Raw genomic sequence first — 25,064 nt, forward strand, 5'->3', positions numbered from 1 at the left:
TGCATTATTTTGTCCAAGTTAAAACCCTCAAAGCAGCATAATTTTGTTCAAATTAAACAAAAACTGAACTGCATTATTTTGTCAAAATTAAAACACATTGAACTGCATGATTTTGTCCAAGATGAAACCCACAGAACTGCATGATTTTGTTAAAGTTTTCCATTGATTTGATAAAAATGTCATACTTCATTATTGTTAATTAATTATAAGCTTCACCATGTTCTGAAAGCTGTGTGAATTACATACAAAACGGTTATATATATATATATATATATATATATATATATATATATATATATATATATATATATATATATATATACACATATAGATGTGTGTGTGTGTTATGCAATAGTAAACACAAGTTTGTACTGATTTCAGATGAACATGCACATAATAACATTACCATTTTTGTTAACATTCTGTACTGGGGCAGCATTTCTTGATCCTAGCAGGGAGTCCAGTGAACAGTCGACTGGCTTCACTAAAGATCCCTTTTCCCCTCCTCGAGTGGACAAAGAGTGCTTGCTGGATTGGGTTTCACCACCTTCAAACTCCTGTCTGTGTGTCTTCCCAGCATTTGCTGCTCCTAACTCCCTGTATATAATTTGAAAACAAGAAATTGAAAAATGGCTGCATTTTCATTTACATTATTTCTCATTTAAGAAATATGCATGTTGTACATTTTGAGAATTTTTAACAAGTCATTGGAATTATGAACAGCTGTCAGATGGAATGATCATCCTCCAATCTGTCCATGACTTGCAGTGGCTCCCTGAAAATGAGATGCCTGCTCTTTCTTACCTAATATCAATATTTCATTTCTTGATGAAGGCAAAATGTTTAGTAAATTCTGTTTCTCCTAGAATACTTCCCCAATTACATTAATGTTGGGAATATAAGCCCTATTACTTCCAGAATCCAGCCATCAAAAAAGACAAAACTTCACCTTTCTGGTTTATGTTATATTGACATAGGGCAATAACTCTTGCCCATTACCTCTCCCTGACACCACCAGGTGGTGCTAGTTTTAAGACGAGCAGAAGATCATGAATGGAATGATCACAATGCAAGGAGAATGGGAGGGAATTATGAAGATGTGATTGGGTAAGTAGTCTATGAAAAATATTATTTGCTGAAAAATTTGCTTTCTCATCTGAATATGTTCCCCAATCACATCAGCATTAGGTGAATATGTAATAATTCATTGTGGAGCTATATCTGGTAAGTAAAAAATCGTTGAGGATGCCAGCCAACACTGACTGGTGAGATGACAGAGTATGCCATGCATATTACCCACTTCAACCATGATGAAAGGGACTGAGGGGTTATTTCCCTTTTCCAGGCTTATCTGAAAAAAAGTAATAAAATCTTATTACCAAATAAAACCCTCTTTCCCTTGGTTAAGCTGGGACAGATGCTTTTGAAATCCAAGAATTGACTCAGTTTACTTCAGATAAAGCCTGAGAGCATGTACTGGATCCTGTTTGAATGCCTCTCAGGATGTATCAATACATTAGAGGGGTTGTATAATGACTTTCTGATTGCCAACTTATGGCAACCTATTCTTGTTGACAAAACCAGGTTGCAAGATAAGGACTGCCATTCATCTGATCAAAATTGGGTAGAAAGTGACAGCATGTAACTCATGGACTATGCATGCAGAAAACAGGATTTGTATCAAAGAAGCAAGTTGCCAGCGAGGTACACTTTTTACTGGCATGACACATGTCATGACAGTCTTTGCTGGCTTAAAACTTCTTGCATTGGACACATTTTGTAATGTTTCATTCTGAAATAACATAGTTAAGAAATGATATGAATACATTAATATTTATCTGTATCAACAAATGCCAGAAACCCCCATTAATGAGAGGTGACAACTAAGCAGTGTGTGTGAAGCACAAACCGCAACATGTTCTGTTACAATGTTGAAAAAACCATGCAATCAGAGATGGCAACGAAAGCCTGCCTGAGGGAGAAAAACAAAATTATAGTCAAAATAAATTAAAAAAATGTATACCACCTGCATAATAATCCTTAATTTACCAGAAAAAAAAATAACAAAATCCTCATTGGATGAATGAAATTAGCACTATTTTCCAATGGATTTTAGCAGGCAATGTGAATGTTGTATTGACAGTTCACTGCAAAAACTTAAATTAGTGCCACCTGGCAGTGGCAAGGTGTTATTTCCCTTTGTTTTGATAACATAGACAAGAAAGATGAATTTTCATCTTTTGGGAGAGTGGGATTTGGAAGGTATCTGAGCTTATGTCCCTAATCTTAATATGATCAGGGGATGTATTCAAAAGAGGAACACCTACATAAAGTAACATATTCAAAAGAGGAACACCTACATAAAGTAACATAATTTTTAAGACACAGAAGTATTCACAGGCTATACAACTAAAATCCTAATCTTTTTTCTTTGCCTAACTGTAATTGTGCCACACAGTGAATTCTGTCAAACTGGTTCTTTTGCATACAGGCAACTCTTATACAGCTAAAAAAAAAGTGACTCCAGTTGTGTAAGATCTGACTTGCACATACGGCTAACAATAAAGTAGTATATGATTCGACTTTTGCATACACATTACACCTATATGGCTAACAATAAAGTAGTATATGATTCGATGTTTGCATACATGTGACTCCTATATGGCAAATCATACTTGTGTGCTAAAGATACGACAGTTCCACAATGCTGGCAGGCAAAAGGATTTTTTTAAAATTATGATTTCCATATATACCAGAATTTTCAACTAGACAATAAAACAATAGTTTTATCAATTACAGCATGCATCTGAAACTGTTCTTAGGTAGGAAGGAACCAGGCTGTGTCATTAGACCTACTGAACATGCAGTTCAGATCTAATTATAATGCATGTAGATCTCTTTCTACATGTTGAAGTTAGTGTGTTATCATAACTTGCAAGTCATGTAGGAAAGCTACTTCAATGCGGGTGTGTCTGTGTATTGGGAAGGGGGGGATGGGCAGTGGCTCACACTTAGATGTTGGGCCATGTCAAGCCCCTGGACTGATTCCAGTGTGAATATTGTGTCTGTGTATCGGGAAGGGGGGATGGGCAGTGGCTCACACTTAGATGTTGGGCCATGTCAAGTCCCTAGACTGATTCCAGTGTGAATATTGTGTCTGTGTATCGGAAAGGGGGGATAGGCAGTGGCTCACACTTAGATGTTGGGCCATGTCAAGTCCCTAGACTGATTCCAGTGTGAATATTGTGTCTGTGTATCGGGAAGGGGGGATGGACAGTGGCTCACACTTAGATGTTGGGCCATGTCAAGTCCCTAGACTGATTCCAGTGTGAATATTGTGTCTGTGTATCGGGAAGGGGGGATGGGCAGTGGCTCACACTTAGATGTTGGGCCATGTCAAGTCCCTAGACTGATTCCAGTGTGAATATTGTGTCTGTGTATCGGGAAGGGGGGATGGGCAGTGGCTCACACTTAGATGTTGGGCCATGTCAAGTCCCTAGACTGATTCCAGTGTGAATATTGTGTCTGTGTATCGGGAAGGGGGGATGGGCAGTGGCTCACACTTAGATGTTGGGCCATGTCAAGTCCCTAGACTGATTCCAGTGTGAATATTGTGTCTGTGTATCGGGAAGGGGGGGATGGGCAGTGGCTCACACTTAGATGTTGGGCCATGTCAAGTCCCTAGACTGATTCCAGTCTGAATATTGTGAGTGAGCATGGTCTGGATATGGATGAATTGGACTGCAAGTTGGAATTCACATCGGTGCGGCCAAAATCATCTCTTCCATAAATTTGAAATATATCTGAGATCATGGAACAACATCAATTGATTGTGATAGTGGCTAATCTCTAATGTATAACTGTATTTTTAGAAATACTGAGGTATACAGCAGTAAAAACATTTCTTGTGGTACACAGCTCTATGACTCCTTTACAATCTGGGCATTCCCAAAAGGAGCCAGGAGTAAATGGTTTGTTTGGACATGAAAGAATACATGTCAATCTTGACTGTTAATGGTCACTATGACTAGTCTGGTAATGTCTGTTGCTAAACTGAGCAGAACAGTGATGCAGGATGTTTCCTCTTTGTTGAGCACTGTGCCCCTCATTTCTTAACCATTTTCACAATCAAAACTAATGACAAGAAGGTGTATGCCCACATTTCCTCCCAGATGATTGAAAGAGCATTCCAGCTTCTGGGGTTGTGAAAAAATGAAAAAGAAACTTTAAGCATCAGATGGCCTCAAAAGACACAGACTTGACAAGCTATTGGCAAGCTTTCTCACATATCCACACTGGCCGAGCCCAAGACTCGAACTCAATCAGACAGAGGTGAGAGGGCAGTGATCCGTAATGGTGAGTGCTTTAGACCACTCGGTCACTCGATGGATGGAAGGACAACTCTATATGATGTAACTCTACTCCCGTGATAATGAGTCAGCCAGTGCTTGAATATTACCTGATATTATAAGTATCCATGAGGATAAAAAGCCTTCTCTTAATGAATCCATAAACCATTTACCATCACAGGTCCAGTAATAAACTAACATTGTAACAGGTCAAGCCCTACAGAATACACATCATTTTTTAAACATGTCTCATTTGATACTTTCTCTGACACATGAGCTACTTTGAAGTCTTTGCAAGAAAGACACCAAATTAATATATGTTAGAGTTCCATATCTCTAGATGGACAAAATGTTGAGAAGGAATAAGGTCTGACTACTCTGCAATTATTATCCCCCCTGAACTGCAAATGAAGCATGGTTGTTCATGTCTTGAACCAAAACCCATACCTGCTGAATAATTTTGTTGTTGTTGTGGGTTTAATGCCATTTTTGAGTATGACAGGCTATACATGGTGACCAGTATAACTAGTGAAGGAAGAGTCCAAGAAAAACCCAGTAAGAACCACTGACCAACAGGAAGGTACTGGTAAGCTTTCTCACATACCCTCATTGGCCAAGCATAAGACTCAAACTCACGCGGACAGAGGTGAGATGACAGTGATCAGTAAAGGCAAGCACTTTAGACCTTTTGGCCACGAAGGTACCCTGAGGGGTTTTGTAATGTGTCATCCAGGATTTCTACCTTCTCAGAGGAGCATGTCCTGATCTGGGATATGACTTGGTCTAACATCTTAACAAAGTCCAACTTCAATTTCTTGGTTGATGCCTTTTCCGATGCATAAACAATTATACTGATGCATTTGGAAGAAAGATGCCAATTTGCTATGTGTTAAGGGTTCCATATCTAGATGGACCAAGGTCCAAATTCAATATGCTAATCATCCACCACACAATGAGGGAAGTCAATCATCCATATTGTGAATCAAAAACCAAAACTTACTAAAAAATAATTTTTGTATATCGTGCAGGAACATATTACAGTGGACATCCTGAACTCTTAGTGAGGGTCCAAGTACACAGACTGGGGCCATATGAATTGGTATACTGAAAAATGCATGTCAAGACCGATTACTACTCATCCCATCACTATCGCAGCTTTTAGTCATCAGAAATGTTCTGCTGGTGGTGGTGGACTTACTGACATTTTTCAGCACCTAATAGGCTTTACATTGCAGCCAGTATATCTGGAGTGAGAAAAACCATGGAAATCCCTGAGAAGAACCACCTACCCAAAAGAAACTATTGGCAAGCTTTCTCACATACCAACTGTGGCCAAGCCAGAGACTTAAAACCATACAGACAGAGATGAGATGACAGTGAGGTGAGTGCTCTAGACCATTTGGCCACCTTGGATCCTGAAACGTTTTGGAGCAGAAGTCCTGTTTTTGTGGTTTTCATACTATCTATACTGTCCTTTACAAGCCAAAAATTTAGATTTTCTTGTGTAAAAATATCCTCCTTCATTTGGGAGTTCCTTCATGAAAGTAGGGCTATAAATGTGGAGGGTTTTGGATAACAAAGTCCAGAGACCATCGTACACGGTTTGATTACCAAACGTTTTGTGAGAATGGTTTGGTTAAATTTTACTAAAAGGAAGTAGTTGGGTTGCTCAGGTGGGTTGCCAGTGGGCATGTGTAACTGTGTGTCTCTAATGATTGATGGAAGGCCTTAGGGAAGGAGAAACTTTTCCTCTCTCTCTCCAACACCTACCTGCTTGTGAAAATAGGGGCATATAACTGCCTATAATTCTTTTGGCCAAGAGAACCATTACTGTGAATTCTCTGGTAACAATGGTCCCTTCTTTTATGTTCCTCACCTCCTCAATTTGATGCCCTAACAGAAATAGCTAGCGTAAAGGGAAAGAATGTACACAAAAACAGCAATGATTCAAAGTGATTTTTCAGCTAAACAAAACAAATTATCAGATGCATGAAGTCAAGACAATGTTCCTGACTAATAGCATGAAAGATTTGTTTATGCACTTTATCAACATCTAGACAAAGAATGTGTTGGGAAAATATCTCTGAACATGACATTTTACCAGTGGGGTGAGAAAGATCCATGCCACTAACTATTTCAAGAGTGGGGTGAGAAAGCTCCATGCAACTAACTAAAGAAGCTCTTGCATAACCAGGATCACTAATGTTCCAAGAATAGTATAAATTTTTCCAATTTTTTTCCAATTATAGCCAGATTCTGAAGACAAAACTGTTGTCATGATCATTTATATCTACCAAGGCACTGACCTTGTAGCTAGAATTGTATTAAGGTGGAAGATGGCATTTTAATGAAGACAAAATCTTATAATTTTCCATTTCACTACTGTGAACTAAATTCCATCCAATTCACATTTTCACATCGAAATGTTCTAGCATATCGGCTTCATCGCTTTCATCAACAGGAATTAACGATGAAGGATCGTCAGCATGCATCATCATATTGCCCACTGCTGATTGAATTAGGGAATCCCTATCAGGCAAAGCTGGTTTAGCTCAAAAGTAATGTCACTTTGATACAGATTTCAAAGGAATGGGGTTGGTCAAGGCTGACTAACCAGCTGGACATAATAGTTATAATTACTGTAAATGTACAAAGCTAGTTCATAAAACTGGACCAGTTGGTTGGCATTGGAACAACATACCAGAGACTGTATATGCATTGCAGTTCATCCAAATGTTGCTGTAAGGTTGACAATGTCAGCATGTTATGCAGTATGTCTGGACTGCTAGCCCACTGTTTGGAGATAGCAGACTCCTGATCACTGTAATCATAAACAGTCTTTATTGTATGGCTGGACCAGTTCAAAAGCAAACCAAAGAAGATGCATGCTCTGTGATCCAGCCAGCTGGTGCTGTGCGGTCTGTGCTTACCATAATGATACAGACCATCATTCCACACTGTTCTGGCCAAATTACAAATCTTTACCACTGGCTTGTTTTCTAATATTGTCATGCATGGACAGAATAAATTATTGGAAGCCTGCATGTCTCATTGGTGGTTTCCTAAGTTTGCCCCAGTGGGATTAAAATATATAAAAGCCATTTCTACTCAATGACATATGTACAAAAATGACTCTGGACTCCTAATGATCTTATCTGATTCCTAGGTCTGATTGAAATTACCTGTGCCTTCTGCTGCATACACTGATACAGTATGTTCTGTTTTGCATCTGCACGGCAGTGGAAAGGGCATCACCAAAGAGACTAATCAACAATTCTAATGTATTCACAGATACAGTATGTTGTGTCACTATTCCGATGCTTCATGGGGGCTGTATAGGGCATACCGACATCACCTTTGTGACTAATCAACGACTCTACTGTACACATGAATACAGTATGTTCTGGTGCTGTTTCTGCATCAACAAGAGGGGTGAAAGGGTATTTAAACACCCCCACTAGACTAATGAAGAATCTTGGACACAAGGTGCATGGTACGATGTACTGGAGCTTGCTCATTTTGCAGCCTTTAAGCAGCTATTTCAAAATGTTTGACCACAGTTGTATGCATATATACATATCATATCCATCTATGACAACCTTAAATCATTTATACTTCTTGCACATGGCTGTTATCTCTGTAATTTGTTGCTGTTGTTGTAGGGTTTAACACCATTGTTCAGCACAAGATAGGCTATACATGGTGGCCAGTATAACTGGTGGAGGAAGAACCCTGGAAAATCCAGGGAAGAACCACCGACCCATGAGAAGCTACTGGCAGGCTTTCCCACGTACCCACGCTAGCAGAGCCTTTGACTTGAACCCACGCAGACAGAGGTGAGATGGCAGTGATCCGGAACGGTGAGCACTTTAAACCACTCGGCATCTCTGTAATAAAGAGGAACAAACGAATGCATACAACAAATATATATATAATAAAATAAGGTGAACTGCATTATCTAAACAACTTAAAAAGTTTAATAGTTGATAGTGCAGTACCCAAATATTTATCTGGTGAAACTGACTGTTGCCATCAAAATCATATGTAACAATAATGAACATTATAATCGGTGCGAAAATATGAATAAATTTTCAGAATTCTAAAGTCTGTTGTCTGCACCAAATAAAACATTCCGACTTACTGTACCAATGAAAAAGAATCATGGATGATTTAAGTCCCATTACAGAAGTTAAAGAATTTAACTGGATTGTCTGGAGGATATTTTACAGCATGGATAGCTAAAGTAAAAACTGGGTTAAACCAGGTATAATGGGAGTCAGCCTGTAGGCAGCAAGGGGAGTTAACCCGTAAGAGTTACTTCCCTTAGAATACTCATTTTTTTTTCTTCTTCTTCTCCCTCTTGGTATTATGTTGAGAAATTAGCATGGATATAGTAATCATACGTCTAAGAATAGACTCTTATTTCCATGTTTTTCTGCCATCAGTCATGCATCAAAATGACCAACGATGTGGAAGCATGATATCATAAAAATAGCCCTATGAAGAGGTGACTGTGGGTTTGACTAAATATTTCATTTTGTGTACATCTCCTACACAGTGCATTCTTTAAGTGGGAAATGATTTTAGGACAGATGTGTAAAATTGAACCATGGACTGAACATACACCCCCCTCCCCCCAAAAACCCCTGAAAATTCCAATTTACATCATGTGTTCACAGATGGAACAAAGAATACACTTGTTATATAAAGCTACAATAAGCTATCTGGAACAATTTGGAACTGTGCACAAATTCTTGCTATATGTACCCCTCAACAAAAGGCATTTTGGCCATGATACCCCAGATGAGTGCAGAAGAAGTTACATATTAATAATTGCATATAAGCATAAATATTTGATCAACTGCCACTATAATAAGCAATTTAATTTTGGGGGTTTCCATAATGCCACCAAAATTTGATAAAGGTCTAAACGATTTAAATTCAGCTTTGAAGTTTCACCTTGGACATGTAGCTGAAAAGCTGAGGTACCTAAAAAGGTAATATTATGACCCCTACAGTTTGAATAGATGACCATTATAGTGTGAAGATATCTGCACATGTGTTCTCATGTACATTTACTGGGTTTGATTCAAACTATCATTAAAATGTTTTGGACTTTGACATGTTTATAGTGGTTTTAGAAATAAAACAAAAATTTAAATCACTTTTTTTTGTGGCAGCTCATTAAATATTGTTATCTATTTGTAATTATAAAAATGCAACCTAGGCAATCCTATCAGGTTTTAATTAATTACAATGTATAAAATTTAAGTCATATAATGTTAAATATACGGTTAGTGACCAAAACAGGCATATACACCTTTAAAAACCTGCTCCACATCACAGAAACCATACTCAAATTCATTCTGCTATGGCCATTGATGCAGTGTGAAATTGATTTTCAACAAAAAATTGAAAAACTGTAGACATGGTAGGACCATTTTTGGAAAAAAGAAAGGAAAGTAGTTTACTAAAAAAGGTAGGAGGAAGTACGAAAAACTAGGGATTCTGCAAAGACTGGAATTTCAAACTATACACAATATTTATTAATTTTAAAAAGTCAATACAGAGATTATTTAATAAGTCAGTTCAAAGATTATTTAAAAAACGAATTCAACGATTTTAAAAAAAAGTCAATTCAAAGATTATTTAATAAGTCAATTTTAAGATTATTTAAAAAACAAATTCAACGATTTAAAAAAAAGTCAATTCAAAGATTATTTCAGAATAAACATTTAAGAGTAATTGGTGGTTGTTGTTGTTGTTGTTGTTCTAGGGTTTAACGCCATTTTTCAGCACAAGATAGGCTATACATGGCGGCCAGTATAACTGGTGGAGGAAGAACCCTGGAAAACCCAGGGAAGAACCACCGACACACGAGAAGCTACTGGCAGGCTTTCCCACGTACCCACGCTAGCCGAGCCTTGGACTCGAACACACGCAGACAGAGGTGAGATGGCAGTGATCCGGAACGGTGAGCGCTTTAGACCACTCGGCCACTCGGGGCCCCAAGAGTAATTGGTAGAAAACTGAAGATGAATGAAGTCAAGCCTTAAGAGTAATTGGTAGAAAACTGAAAATGAATGTAGTCAAGCCTTAAGAGTAATTGGTAGAAAACTGAAGATGAATTAAGTCAAGCCTTAAGAGTAATTGGTAGAAAACTGAAGATGATTGTACTCAAGCCTTAAGAGTAATTGGTAGAAAACTGAAGATGAATGTAGTCAAGCCTTAAGAGTAATTGGTAGAAAACTGAAGATGAATTAAGTCAAGCCTTAAGAGTAATTGGTAGAAAACTGAAGATGATTGTACTCAAGCCTTAAGAGTAATTGGTAGAAAACTGAAGATGAATGAAGTCAAGCCTTAAGAGTAATTGGTAGAAAACTGAAGATGATTGTAGTCAAGCCTTAAGAGTAATTGGTAGAAAACTGAAGATGATTGTAGTCAAGCCTTAAGAGTAATTGGTAGAAAACTGAAGATGAATGTAGTCAAGCCTTAAGAGTAATTTGTAGAAAACTGAAGATGAATGTACTCAAGCCTTAAGAGTAATTGGTAGAAAACTGAAGATGATTGTAGTCAAGCCTTAAGAGTAATTGGTAGAAAACTGAAGATGATTGTAGTCAAGCCTTAAGAGTAATTGGTAGAAAACTGAAGATGAATGAAGTCAAGCCTTAAGAGTAATTGGTAGAAAACTGAAGATGATTGTAGTCAAGCCTTAAGAGTAATTGGTAACTGAAGATGAATGAAGTCAAGCCTTAAGAGTAATTGGTAGAAAACTGAAGATGATTGTAGTCAAGCCTTAAGAGTAATTGGTAGAAAACTGAAGATGATTGTAGTCAAGCCTTAAGAGTAATTGGTAGAAAACTGAAGATGATTGTAGTCAAGCCTTAAGAGTAATTGGTAGAAAACTGAAGATGATTGTAGTCAAGCCTTAAGAGTAATTGGTAGAAAACTGAAAATGAATGTAGTCAAGCCTTAAGAGTTCTTACAGCAGTGAATGTTTTCATATTGCTGGGGCACTGTATAATGAAGAATGCTGTAATCGCAAACATTTTTCAATGTTCCTTCTAGACATTCTCCAAACTTACCAACTTTCACATACTGTCTACTATTTCTGTGTCAAATGTTATCTTTTATTAATATATCCCAGGTAGCACTTACATGGCCTGTTCCAGAATACTGACAGGTGTGTTGGCCTCTATCTGTGTGTCAACCTCCCCTCCAAGTACCCTAATATTGTGTTCCCTCAGCATTAGCACTCCGTGTCGACAAGGCACATCTCCCTGAACAATTACCTAAAATAAAACATTACATATAAAATGTAATTTTTCTATAATGGTCAGTCAAAGGAACAGGGCAATTCTGTACTTTGCAAGCAAGTGTCTTATTTGATGTTGTCTCTCATATGCACCCTGAAAACATGTTCTTTCACTCATTAACTGTTGTTCCTGGCATAAACGCATGAACTTTAAACCACAAGTTCTACTGGCATAAAGACATTTTCTGTAATATGAATCAAATAAAGATTCAAAAACAAAAACTGTTGCAGCAAATGTATGAAGAAAAAAAAATCTAAAGAGAAGGTTTTGAGGTTGTTTTTTTTGACAATCCGAACAGACTCATAGGACAATACATGTCCCAAGTTTATATTAGGACATCCTTTAGCCATATGGTCACTATAAGGACAACATAATAATAACATTTCATGAATTTCCATAAAATGGTTTAGATGTGGTCATGGGCAGACTGATGAAAAGACGGGTTATCATAATATCCTGATGCTTTTCAAAGTTTGGAGATAAATTGTCCACATATGCCACCTCAGTTCCATAGCTAGACCCAGCTAGACCACAGCCAGACCATAGCTAGACCCAGCTTGACCATAGCTAGACCACAGCTAGACCACAGCTAGACCATAGCTAGACCCAGCTAGACCCAGCTAGAACACAGCTAGACCACAGCTAGACCACAGCTAGACCATAGCTAGACCACAGCTAGACCATAGCTAGACCCAGCTTGACCATAGCTAGACCACAGCTAGACCATAACTAGACCACAGCTAGACCATAACTAGACCACAGCTAGACCATAGCTAGACCCAGCTTGACCATAGCTAGACCCAGCTAGACCACAGCTAGACCACAGCTAGACCATAGCTAGACCCAGCTTGACCATAGCTAGACCATAGCTAGACCACAGCTAGACCATAGCTAGACCATAGCTAGACCCAGCTAGACCACAGCTAGACCCAGCTTGACCATAGCTAGACCATAGCTAGACCACAGCTAGACCATAGCTAGACCCAGCTAGACCACAGCTAGACCACAGCTAGACTATAGCTAGACCCAGATAATGAAAACTGTATATTCCAAGGGGTTTCTAATTTCAATACCCACCATAAAACATTTAAACTATTCAGATCAGAATACCTTGTAAACTATTCAGATCAGCATAACTTTTAAACTATTCAGATCAGCATATCATTTAGCCAAGTGAACACAACAACATCAAATCTATTCAGGCAAAAAGTCAGTATCAGTATATAAATAAATAAAGTGAAGAAGAATTTTGGAAAATGCTGCATCCACCTTATATGAGTGATGATCTGCATTCACTTTATGCCATGGTCTGAAACTTTAACACTATTTGTCAACGCTGATCATACTAATGTAAATATTACAGCCAATGCTATCATTGTCTCAAAGAAAAGCAACACCTATTTTTTCCACCAATTTTACTTTCTGCTGCATGAAGGATTTCAAATTTAAAAATGAAAAAAGAACTTGGACATGATAAAGCTAGATGAAATAGAACAAATCCCAGCAATGAAAGCATCTGATGAACATTATTATCGATACTCGCCATGTCCCATAAACATAACACAGGAAATAACTGAACAATATTTTATCATATACGTTGTTGACAAGTGGAGCATGTACTCAAGAAGGATGCAGAATATAAAATTATAACATCATCCATCTTGCCAGATATATTCATTCATGCCACAAATTAAATCATTGGTGAAAACGAGTATAAAATAAAAACAGCAGCTTAAACATCCGTAATTGTCCTTAAAATGTCTAGATGGTAATTGCTGCTAAATATAAATTAAAATATAACATAAAACGGTTATTACATTTTAATTGTCTGATGTATGGGGTGTACTCGAAGTTTCGGTGTAGCAAGTGCCAAATATACTCATCAACCCAAGATACAAGACAGTTCACATACAAAGTCTGTATCATGCAATCTGTTCCAAAGACTAAATTTTATCAAAACTAAACCTTTGTTCCTGGCCTGATGTTTTTACTCAGCTGCTTTAGGGGCTGATATTCCATTCCCTGTACGGTCTGTGACCCATCTGTTAACTTCAGCTTCAGCATCTGGCTTGGCTTTGGTTCCCACTATGAAAAAATCAATCATTTAATGTTTTCAACAGATAATGGAATATTTTAGGGATATATATTTCTTGGACTTATTTGTGTTTCTTACTTTTTGCTCTAGAGTCTGGTGTTTATCTTAACTTCATCAAATATTTGATAATACAATATGAAATTCATTACAAGAAGAGATATGTTTTGCAAACACAATACACGTGTTACTCACCACCACCATGACAATATCATTCTGTGACCCTAGTGCTCTTGTAGAAGGAAAGAAAAAATCCAGTAAGATAACATAAAATGAAATGATATTAGGTTAGGAAGAATGTTCTGACTTTTCTGGTTCAGACTTTAGTCTTTCTCTTGTAGGATCAAAACAGTTCAGTCAATTTAAGTACCATACAGATAGCTTTTTCTTTGACAAGAAGTCTGATATTCATCCAAAACAGGGACCTGGTGACTGAAATCTTAGACCAAACAGCAAAATATAATAGATTTATGTTTGCAAAACGCTGCTGAAATCCAAGTATCAAAAGTCTAGAAATTCAAAAAATCTTCAATCAATGGAACAACTGCAAAAATGGCATGGAAATCTAACGGGCCATTTACTGCAGACATTAATACAAATTTTGTTTCTTTATTCATGTCTGAAAATTCAAATCTATAAACAAGTGAAAACAAATGCAATAATGGCCTGAAATTTGAATCTGATCATCTCCAGATATGCATATCAAATTTCATTTTGTCTACCCCATGTAATATTTTCTTACATAGGTTAACAAGGTTATCTCTCCAAAAAAGTCAAAGTAAAAATATATGGATAAATTCTAAATATAAGGCCATTGTAACCAGAACCTAATGAGGTCATTGAACCCACTCAAGGTATTAGGTCCAATCAGATCATTGAACCCACTCAAGGTAGCAGGTTTAATTCAGTCTTTGAACCTACTCAAGGTAACAGGTCCAATCAGGTCTTTGAACTCACTCAAGGTATCAGGTCTAATCTGGTCTTTGAACTGGGGCCCCAAGTGGCCAAGTGGTCTAAAGCGCTCTTCGTTACAGATCACTGCCATCTCACTTCTGTCTGCAGTGGTTCAAGTCTAAGATTCAGCCAATGTGGGTATGTGAAAAAGCTTGCCAGTAGCTTCTTGTGGGTCGGTGGTTCTTTCTGGGGTTTTCCCGGGTTCTTCCTCCACCATTAATACTGGCCGCCATGTATAGCCCATCGTGTGCTGAAAAATGGCGTTAAACCCCACAACAACAACAACAACTGGTCTTTGAACAACCCATTCAACGTATCAGGTCTAATCAGGTCTTTGGATCAATTCAAGTTATCAGTTCTAATCCAGTCTTTGAACCCACTCAAGGTATCAGGTCTAATCTGGTCTTTGAACCTACTCAAGTTATGAGGTCTGATCTGGTCTTTGAACCCACTCAAGGAATCAGATATAATATGGTCTTTCAACCCACTCAAGGTATCAGATCTAATCTGGTCTATGAAGCTACTCAAGGTATCAGATCTAATCTAGTCTTTGAACCCACTCAAGGAATCTGGTCTAATCTGATCTTTGAATGCACTAAAGAAATCAGATATATCTGGTCTTTGAACCCACTCAAGGAATCAGGTCTAATCTGGTGTTTGAACCTACTCAAGGAATCAGATCTAATCTGGTTTTTGAACCCACTCAAGGTACTGTACCAGGTCTAATCTGGTCTTTGAACCCACTCAAGGTACCATACCAGGTCTAATCTGGTCTTTGAACCTACTCAAGGTACTGTATCAGATCTAATCTGGTCTTTGAACCCACTCAAGGAATCAGATCTAATCTGGTCTTTGAACCCACTCAAGGAATTGGGTCTAATCTGGTATTTGAACCCACTCAAGATGTCAGATCTAATCTGGTCTTTGAACCCACTCAAGGTGTCAGATCTAATCTGGTCTTTGAACCTACTCAATGTATCAGAACTAAACTGGTCTTTGAACCTACTCAAGGTATCAAATTTAATCTGGTCTTTGAAACTACTAAAGGAATCAGATCTAATCTGGTTTTTGAACCCACTCAAGGAATTGGGTCTAATCTGGTCTTTGAACCCACTCAAGGAATCAGGTCTCATCTGGTCTTTGAACCTACTATATGAATCAGGTCTAATCTGGTCTTTAAACCCATTCAAGAAATCAGGTCTAATCTGGTCTTTGAACCCACTCAAGTATCAGAACTAATATGGTCTTTGAATCCCCTCAAGGAATAAGGTCTTTGAACCCAATTAAGGTATCAGATCTAATCTGGTTTTTGAACCCACTCACTCAAAGTATCAGATCTAAAGCTAGATCTGTGAAATCAATGAAGCAAAAAGAAAAATTCATGTACTAATTACTGGCTTTTGTGTTGGTTCATCAGCAGAGACTAAAGAATTTGTATTGAATGTTCCTTTCACATCTTGAAGCTGGGAATAGAAAGACTTGCTGACATCCACAACAGAATCAATCTGAAACAATGAATGAGATATACCTGTACAAGAAAGTGCATTAAGTACACCACTCCCTCAATAACTCAAAGAAATTTGAACGAACATCACAAAATTATCAACTTAAAATAGGAAAAGCTATATTTGGTTACATTTTCTTTATAAAAAATACTATTTCTCAGTGCACTGTAAATAACAATATTTGATAAAATCAGTGAAAATGTCACTAATGTCTACAAGTAGCAACACCTGAATAAATAAAAAGCAATAATTTTTGTCAAAGAAAATTTGTGTTTTAGTTGTATATTTTAATTCAGTTTTAGTGTAATCAGCAAAAATGTGATAAGCCGTCTTGTGTTCAAACATGAAAAATTTAAATCTAGCATCACAGCTATGTCTGTCAGCATTTCTATGGGAACCAAATTAACTTTGTTTTGATGTCTTATTTTTTGTTGTTGCATTGTCACGCTTAATTAAAAGCAGATCTGGTTTTTATTATCAAATTATGGTTTTTGTATGAAATTATATGAAAAGGGTGGAATACAAAAGTAAAAAGGCATGCAAATCCTTGCCAAATGAAAGCTAGCGGTCATAATGTTGTATCAAGTCAACTGAATGCACAAACACTGTTATAAATAGCATTGTGTAAGTAACAATTAAACTACCTAAAATTATCCGGGTCATTCATAAATGTGATCAAAGACACCAAGTGAATTCAAAGCTTTGTTTGACAGATGTAATTCATTATGGAGAATGAGTTCAAAAGTTTGTATTGAACTCAGAGATATGCTAAAAGTTTCAATATTATTTTCAGTTTAAATCACAGGTTCAATATTTCAGTAATAAAATGATTTTAAAAAAATCTAGTTTCGATGTTGATAAATGTGTCATGAACAAATGTCTCTATGTTTTGAACAAAAGGATTCTTGTTTTGTTGTACAAAAAAGCTTGTTTTCTTGTGCAAAAAGCAGTGATGTAAAACACAAAGTTTTGCAGGTAAATGAAACATATATTAAGAAACATCTTGAAGTTGTTTTCAGATCTAAAAGAGACAGGTTATTTTGCAAATCAAGGTAATTTATATCAAAATGCAAACATTTCATTACAGAAAGATGTTTATTGACAATTATACTCAATACAATTATAAAATGAATATTCAGCCATTAAACACCAATGCTGCCCTTTTGCAAGGTATTCTCAATGCCTATTTGGGATGGTGCCACCTTCTTCATTTTTCAGAAGTCCCTCACTTGCAGTGCAGTCTATGTTTTTGGACCCCATTGTGCGATAGTTATTGAGGGAAAGATGTAATGATTTTAATTTTTTTTATCAAAATGACAGACTGGCAAAAAATTAGTTTTTCAAAGACAACAGAAAATATTATATCTCAGCAAAAGTGTTTCATCATTTTCATGACTGTCTACATTTGACAAAAGTTTCCACTTTTCCTTTTCAAACAATTTCTTCAACTATATACAAATAATCCCAAACATTCACTTGTCTTTTTCTCCAATGGACACAACCTGTTGATTTGCCAGTTGAGCTCTTTTTATGGCTTTGGCAAAGATTTCTTTAGCCTTCCTTTTTGTCACCACTGACTTTTTTTACTCAATGTGTAATCATTTATTTTCCTTCCCATTGAGATTCATTTTATTTCAATTTGGTGCTTTTATTGGCAACATGCAGTGTACATATTCTGACAGAGGACTACATCTGTTCTCTCATGCAAGAAATCGTTCTTCTTATAGTAATTAATTTCACTTTTTCCATATGTCTTCTGAGCATCAATTTTTCCATATGCAGCTTCTTTTGTAGGTGCTGTTCCAAACTCTTCCAACCATAATTCAGATCTTGCAGAGGTCACAAAATGCCATTGCCCTACCCATCCCCACCCAAATGCACTGTAAACACTGTCAAATCTGCCATAAAAGTTCATTCAAATGTTATTGTTGTTTTAAGAAGGTAAAACTAATTATAATTATGCAATATATACCTGCTACTGCTGCATTTCCTTTCACCAGTTCATGCTAAATATTTACTCCTCCAACAGGGAACTAAAAAGAACACAATCATGGTCTTATCCCTTAGTCATAGCCAACATATGCAATATCTTCCTCGGACCAAGACTCAGAACATCAGAGCAAGAATGCAGGAGGGAATCTTTACAATAGTAGGAATTCAGTAATTAAAATTAGTTTAACCCCACAAAACTTCATTTTAATAGCAGTAATACAATTTCACAATACTACTGTTTTGCTGAATTTACCAGTCTGATGGGAAGTTAATGGCCTCAAAAAGAAAAACTGGCATAAGAGAAATGCCCTTGCTGTAGCATTGTTGTTACTTAATGCTAGTGGATGGCATGGACAACATGTATAACATGGACAACATGTATAACATGGACCTAACATGTAAATGCAATTGCTCTTGTATGCCAAAGGTAAAAGGATTAAAAGTGATGTCATCCAAATAGGATTCAAGTTGGGCCAAGATGCAGCAACAGTCTAACCTTATTGGTTTTAATTCCCATGAAAGAAAGAGCCCTTTCACTGACTGACTGATAAGTTTTTTGATAGTGACAACAGTCCAACTGGAAATGGTTCCCACAAAATATCAGACAAACCCTTGAGAGGGAAAGAGATGATTCTGAGCTTATCTTCTACTTTTGAGGAAGCCAAATAAAATCTTAATGTGACAACTGGGCAAAGAAGCCTATCTTGACCATCCCATGCACAGATACAACTGAGACTCGGTCGCTCAAAACGAACAGGGGCTACTGAAGGTAGCTAATTCTTAAATTAGAAACCTGGCATGGTGAAGAAGAGAAATTGAATCTTAGCTAACAGTGAAATAAAACAACACTTTTCCACAGACAAGGCATGGTTTTTACCCCTTCTCACTCAGCAGGAAAACTGTTTCTGGGTTATGGTTCTCAAAAGAAGCTTTGCTCAAAGGTTCAATCTAGACATTAATGAATGAGATACCAGTCACTTAAGCTCAAAACAGGTGATAAAATCAGAAATGGCTGCCCTATAGCACTTAATGGTAGATACAGAAAATTATTTTTCCTCAAAAAGAAAGAGAAGAATGTCTGTAACTGCAGGTAAAGAGGGACAGCAGGACTCTCCTTGGAAGTAACCTTCTGGGCTCATCTACCAACAGGCTGACAGGCCTTCTGGGCTCATCTACCAACAGGCTGACAGGCCTTCTGGGCTCATCTACCAACAGGCTGACAGGCCTTCTGGGCTCATCTACCAACAGGCTGACAGGCCTTCTGGGCTCATCTACCAACAGGCTTAGGTGGCGCTCCACAGTTTCGCGTTATGCATAGGGTTAGGATTTTAAAGAAAAAGAATTTCCCCAGCTTTCCTCACTAGTTATACTGGCTATTTAAAAAAGACCTTGTATATCTTAGGTATAATTCACTTTATTTTGGTGTATGATTGATGGGTGTACTATGGGTTATAGAGTATACAGCTTGGCTTTACTTCAGATGTGCACCGTTCAAAAAAGTGCTAGCTCTACTTGGTCATTTTCACTTCCTGAACTTCAGAGGTAAATTGTATAAAAAAGAGCCGATAATTTTTTTTTACATTTTATATATTTGGTAATTCATTTGTTGGACTTTCAGAAGCTGGTGTTATCTAGTCTGGCAAAATTCATTTTCCCTATTTTAATAGCTGCTATGTATAGTGTACTTTAGACTAATTCAGGCTGATTTTTTAACACAAGGGAGTGGTCATTTTAGTTAGCAGTGTGCTTAAATTATGTAAAATTTCCAAAAGTACAATATCCAAAGAAATATCATCCACTTTACATTATTGTAGCATAGAGGTATGCCAACATTCTTTCCATTGTGCATATTTTAAATGCGAACTACTTCACCTTATATACGTCACTCTCTCAAAAGTACATATTAACTGGTGAGCGCCCCCTTGAACCACAACTGTTGTGGCCACAGGAGGGTTGCCCAATCATTTTCAAGGAACAGGATGATTCAAGTCTGGAAAAAAAAGGAGTCTGGCATCCACAGAGTGTTCGCCAGTGGGCTGGAGGAATGGCAAATAACAGTTGGTATGCAGTCTGAAAGTCAGAGAAACTTTGTTTTCCCTCTCCCCAACCCCATCACTCTACCTGATTATTAAAGTTTGGGGCATATGGCTGCCTTTAATTCATTTGATCACTTCTGCCATTGCTGAGAATCATCCCTGCAATATCTAATGTCAATCATCCCTTTTCTAGTACATTCCCTGACAGAGTCACACAGAGATAGAGGCTTGCACTGAAAAGGCAACTCTTGTGCCACTTGTCTTCTCAATTTGACCAGTGAGGGGAAAACCAAACGAAAGGTAGCACAGGGTTATCAAATGATGTGGTTTGAGACAAGAACGCAGAGTGCATCTCTTCTAATCAAATTCATATTACAAGAGGCTTAAGGGTGTTCACCATCTTGTGAGTTACCCTACTGACTACCTTGGTAATACTGGCTATTAAATCCCAAGAATGGTCACTTCCAGATTTTTCTACTAGAAGAAAGATTGCCATAGACAAGATGTCAAGTAGGGAGGAAACTGACACATTCTTCCCAACACTTGTTTGTCCACTATATAACACAGTGAAGCAGGTAGCTAAAGGTGGAAATGTTGTTGTCTTGGCTAGGTATATCTGGTTACTACACATCAGTATGTGATCTGAGTCAGCCAGGTGAGAAAGTTGCAGGGCCAGCTAGGTGAGAAAGTTGCAGGCAACCAAAATGAAGGCTCTTCATTACCAGACTTGGAAAATTTATTGAGAGACACCATGTAATTTATTGAAAGACACCATGTAATTTATTGAAAGACACTGTGTAATTTATTGAGAGACAACATGTAATTTATTGAAAGACATCATGTAATTTTTGCAAACTTTCAGTATTGTTGCAAGATTCTGCAAAATGGATCACTAAGTCCATAAAAGGCTTGACTTTATAAGGACTGATTGTGGATCGGGGAGGGCATTACAGTGGAGGTAAGGTCCTGTATAACTTTTTGATTGCTGCCTTAAAGCTAATATCTGTCCATTTCATGGATCGATCAAAATGTTCAGGCATCTGTTTCATCCTCTTCTTGAATGGGGAGGGGCGGTCCTCCTTCTGTACACGTGAAATCCTGGGCAATGATGATGAACTGCCTGCATGTGTAGTTGTTCTTCTTTGTTTATGCTATCAGCAGTGGTCATGTCATGTCCAGCATTGGTGCAGCTGTGGAATGCCAATCTCTTACAACTGGCATGGCTGGGTTGCAAAAACACAATGTTTTATTCACCAATTCCACTGAAGTAACTGCAGCTGAAGGTTGTTAATGTTGCACTTAGTTGTGTGTGTATGGGGGTGGGGGACCCCAGCAACATCATGACAAGGCTAACAAAAGATGCTGACTTTGGATGAATGCTTAGGATATCAATGTTATCTTTGTGAGACTTGTTTCTTTTGTCCTTCCCTTTGGATGCTGTTGCAGAACTACTGTAGTCCAATCTTCTTCTGGCCACAAAGCAAACACACTGCTGGGAAGAGATGATGTACATTTTGTACTTACTAGACAAGATTTGTGTTGTATCTAACCTTGCCTTAAATTTCTTACATTTTATGCACTTGGTCAGTATTTTATACTGAAAACACACAAGATGAAAAAATAACATAAATTAACAACTCAGCATGTTGAGATGTCACTAAGACTAACAGGATAAATAGTGTCATGCTAAACCATGAGTGTCAAACAATTTCATGTTGCATACATGGCACAAAATAGATCAAGTCCTTAAAATGTGACACATTCACCAAAATTTGAAGAAAAGAAGTAAAACTAATGTACACAACCTGTTGAGGAATGATTTCTACATGCAATAAATCCAAATTCTTAAGTGGATGGCTAACATATTTCACTTATTTGCATGAAACAATGCGGCGGTATCCATATGAAGTGCACAATATGGAAACTAAGCTAAAAACTCATGACACCTTATGGTGGCAAGGCAAGGTAATGTGCAAGAGTTATTGCTTTGTTTGTCATGAATTTTCATCTTTTTAGTAGGCTTGATTCAGGAGGTAATTGGCTTATATCCCTAATGTTAGTGTGATCATGGAACATATCTGAATGAGAAATTCTTGTCTTTTACTTTAAAAGTTAAACAAATTCTCAACCTAAATATTCTGCATTTATTGTTTTTTAACAGGGGAAAAATATATACAATGATTTAACATATCTATTGAAGTCTTCCCGACACTGTTTTGCAGTAAATTACTGGCAAACGCACAGAGACTTTTACTTGAAAATGATACTTCCTAATTCAGATTGTGTCTGAAAACATAAGTTCTTGAAAGAATGATAGTCAAACAAAACCTGAAAATTACAAGGCATTTAAATACCATTTATGCCAAACAATTATGGGATCTGAAACATGCTGAAAATACAGTACATACATTTGGACGATAAGTCTCCTAATTTGTGACTACCAATTTTTTTTTAAAAACTGCATTCATGAACATGTGCAATGCAAATATTAAAATCAGTATGACATGGGCACTCACTGTACCTGTAGAGCAAATGTTCCTTTCAGATGAAACTTTGCGATTCCACTGAGCCCCTCTGGCAGACAGGACGTTTGGAGTTCATGTAGATCAGACAGCAGCCATTGTTCATACACCAGACTATAGAGCTGCTGCTGGGGTAGGTGGCTTTCCTGCAATTTATTAACTAAAGCAATTTTGATGGCTAACCACTGCTAATCGACACTCAATGTATTACTTCCAACAAACCAATCAAATGGGGTGGAATGATTATATGATATTTTTTCTATGCTGATACCCACATTGGTATAGTTGGTGAAGAATCAACACCAAATGATACTAACCCTATAAAACATTTCATTGAATTCATTGGAAACAGCCATAGCAGGCACATGAACTCATTTCTATAAGTAAAAAGGAAAAACTATTGACAACACCCATTCGCCTTCAAAAACTTTACACAAGGTGACTAAGTCATGTTCTCTGAAATCTGACCCCAAACCCCTAAATTCCATGCTAATTATGTTATCCCATGTTATTCCATGCTAATTATGTTATCCCATGTTATTCCATGCTAATTATGTTATCCCATCAGCATTTTCAGCCACTCATAATCTATCAACATAAAGTCAATATAAAGAAATTTCTGATTTGCTCTCCTTGTACTACTCCTTGATCTACTGGACATGTAATAACCACTTTTACATGAAGTTTATCTATTGCTTCCTATCTCATTACTGCTCCAGTGGTCTAAGTGGTTAGAGCATCTGCCATGGATGCAGGAGGTCATGGGTAAGAGCCACAGTCAAGAGATACCAATGACATAAAAATGGTACTAGCAGCTGCCTTGCTTGGCACTCAGCATGAATAGGTTAGTGTCAGGACTGATCATCCTGGATACTGTGACTGGGTGGGACATCATGCTATACGTCTACGGCATGATGCCCCAGTGCTAGACATCACTATAAACTGCCCCATTGCAGACATTGTAGCAAGATGCCTCAGACTGTTAAAACTGCTAAAAATTCAAAACACACACACCCACATCTCTTGTCAACATGGACTGAATTTGATGGCTACACTTCCTTTGTCATGCAGTGAAATATGTTACATTCAGTTCTGATTGGTGGTAACTGTTTATTCAAGTCCAGGGCAAAACAATAACCACTAACAAAAAATAACTGCTTGTTCATTGGGTGACATGCCAGATGTTCTGGCATATAAACTCAATAAGTTACCAAGCAACAAAGAAACTTTGTGTAAAAGTGGCTTTTAAATGATCTGTGAAGTACTTAAAATGTACATGGAGAACACATTTGGAATGTTTCTCTTATGCTGATGTCACCTTTTTATCTCACACTAGTATGAGAGAGATAGGATGTAAAATGATGACGTCACCTTTGTATCTCATACTGGTATGAAAGAGATGGGACATAAAATGATGATGTCACCTTTTTATCTCACACTGGTATGAGAGAGATGGGATGTAAAATGATGTGTTTGCAACTTCAGTCTCTTATTGTTGTTGTTGTTGTTATAGGGTTTAATGCCATTTTTCAGCACAAGATAGGCTATACATGGGGGCCAGTATTAATGGTGGAGGAAGAACTGGGAAAACCCCGGAAAGAACCACTGACCCACGAGAAGCTACCGGCAAGCTTTCTCACATATCCACATTTGTCGAGCCCGAGACTCGAACCCACGCAGACAGAGGTGAGATGGCAGTGATCCGTGATGGACAGTGCTTTAGACCACTCGGCCACTCGGGGCCCCTCAGTCTCTTATTAAATAATGAAATAGAAAATTCTTGTGCAATAACAGTCTTGTAAAAGAAAATGATTAAGTCAATTAAAACTATATGAACTCTGGATATTTGTCATAAATCATAAGGAAGGCATTCTGTTGTGGAAAACTAATGTGATCACAACAATTGCCATACAGCACAAATTTACTCACCAATACACTGATAGGTAGTTCATCATCTTCAGACAGTAGCTTCAAAACACTGACTGGAACAGAACCATTTAAGTTGCAGTGGTGGAGGGATTGCCTTAGTTATAAAATATACTACTCTCTGATTTTGCCCTAAATTAGTCATAGTTATAAATAAAAGTTTCAAAGAATATCATTTTTTTTTTTTTTTCCTGTGTCTCAGATGATTTTATGGAGATCATTTACCCACTAAATCAAATGGTTTACTCCTAAAATGGGTTGTGGAAATTATTATCACCTGTTGAATCATTCAACTCATGAACATTATGGAGTCAATACCCTGACCTCTATATGAATTTCAGATTGATGAATTAAATGTTTGAATTCTCTCAA

The 25,064-nt window shown here is 37.4% G+C and overlaps 1 protein-coding gene across 2 annotated transcripts in view; it reads right to left on the reverse strand.

Moving 5' to 3' along the window:
• The window catches only part of LOC149801056 (recQ-mediated genome instability protein 1-like), a 77,689-nt gene that overhangs the window by 36,166 nt on the left and 16,459 nt on the right, over positions 1-25,064 (reverse strand). For both annotated transcript variants that reach the window (XM_089955091.1, XM_089955090.1), the window contains exons 3-7: positions 22,766-22,912; positions 16,106-16,216; positions 13,631-13,750; positions 11,508-11,641; positions 407-597 (exon numbers count right to left, since the gene is read on the reverse strand). In XM_089955091.1, the coding sequence (XP_089811217.1) occupies positions 407-597; positions 11,508-11,641; positions 13,631-13,750; positions 16,106-16,216; positions 22,766-22,912 (703 nt within the window). The remainder of the gene's footprint in view (positions 1-406; positions 598-11,507; positions 11,642-13,630; positions 13,751-16,105; positions 16,217-22,765; positions 22,913-25,064) is intronic.

This window comes from Sinohyriopsis cumingii, chromosome 4 (genome assembly GCF_028554795.1).
Source record: "Sinohyriopsis cumingii isolate HCF-2022 chromosome 4, ASM2855479v2, whole genome shotgun sequence".
In the NCBI taxonomy this organism is placed as follows: Eukaryota; Metazoa; Mollusca; class Bivalvia; order Unionida; family Unionidae; genus Sinohyriopsis; species Sinohyriopsis cumingii.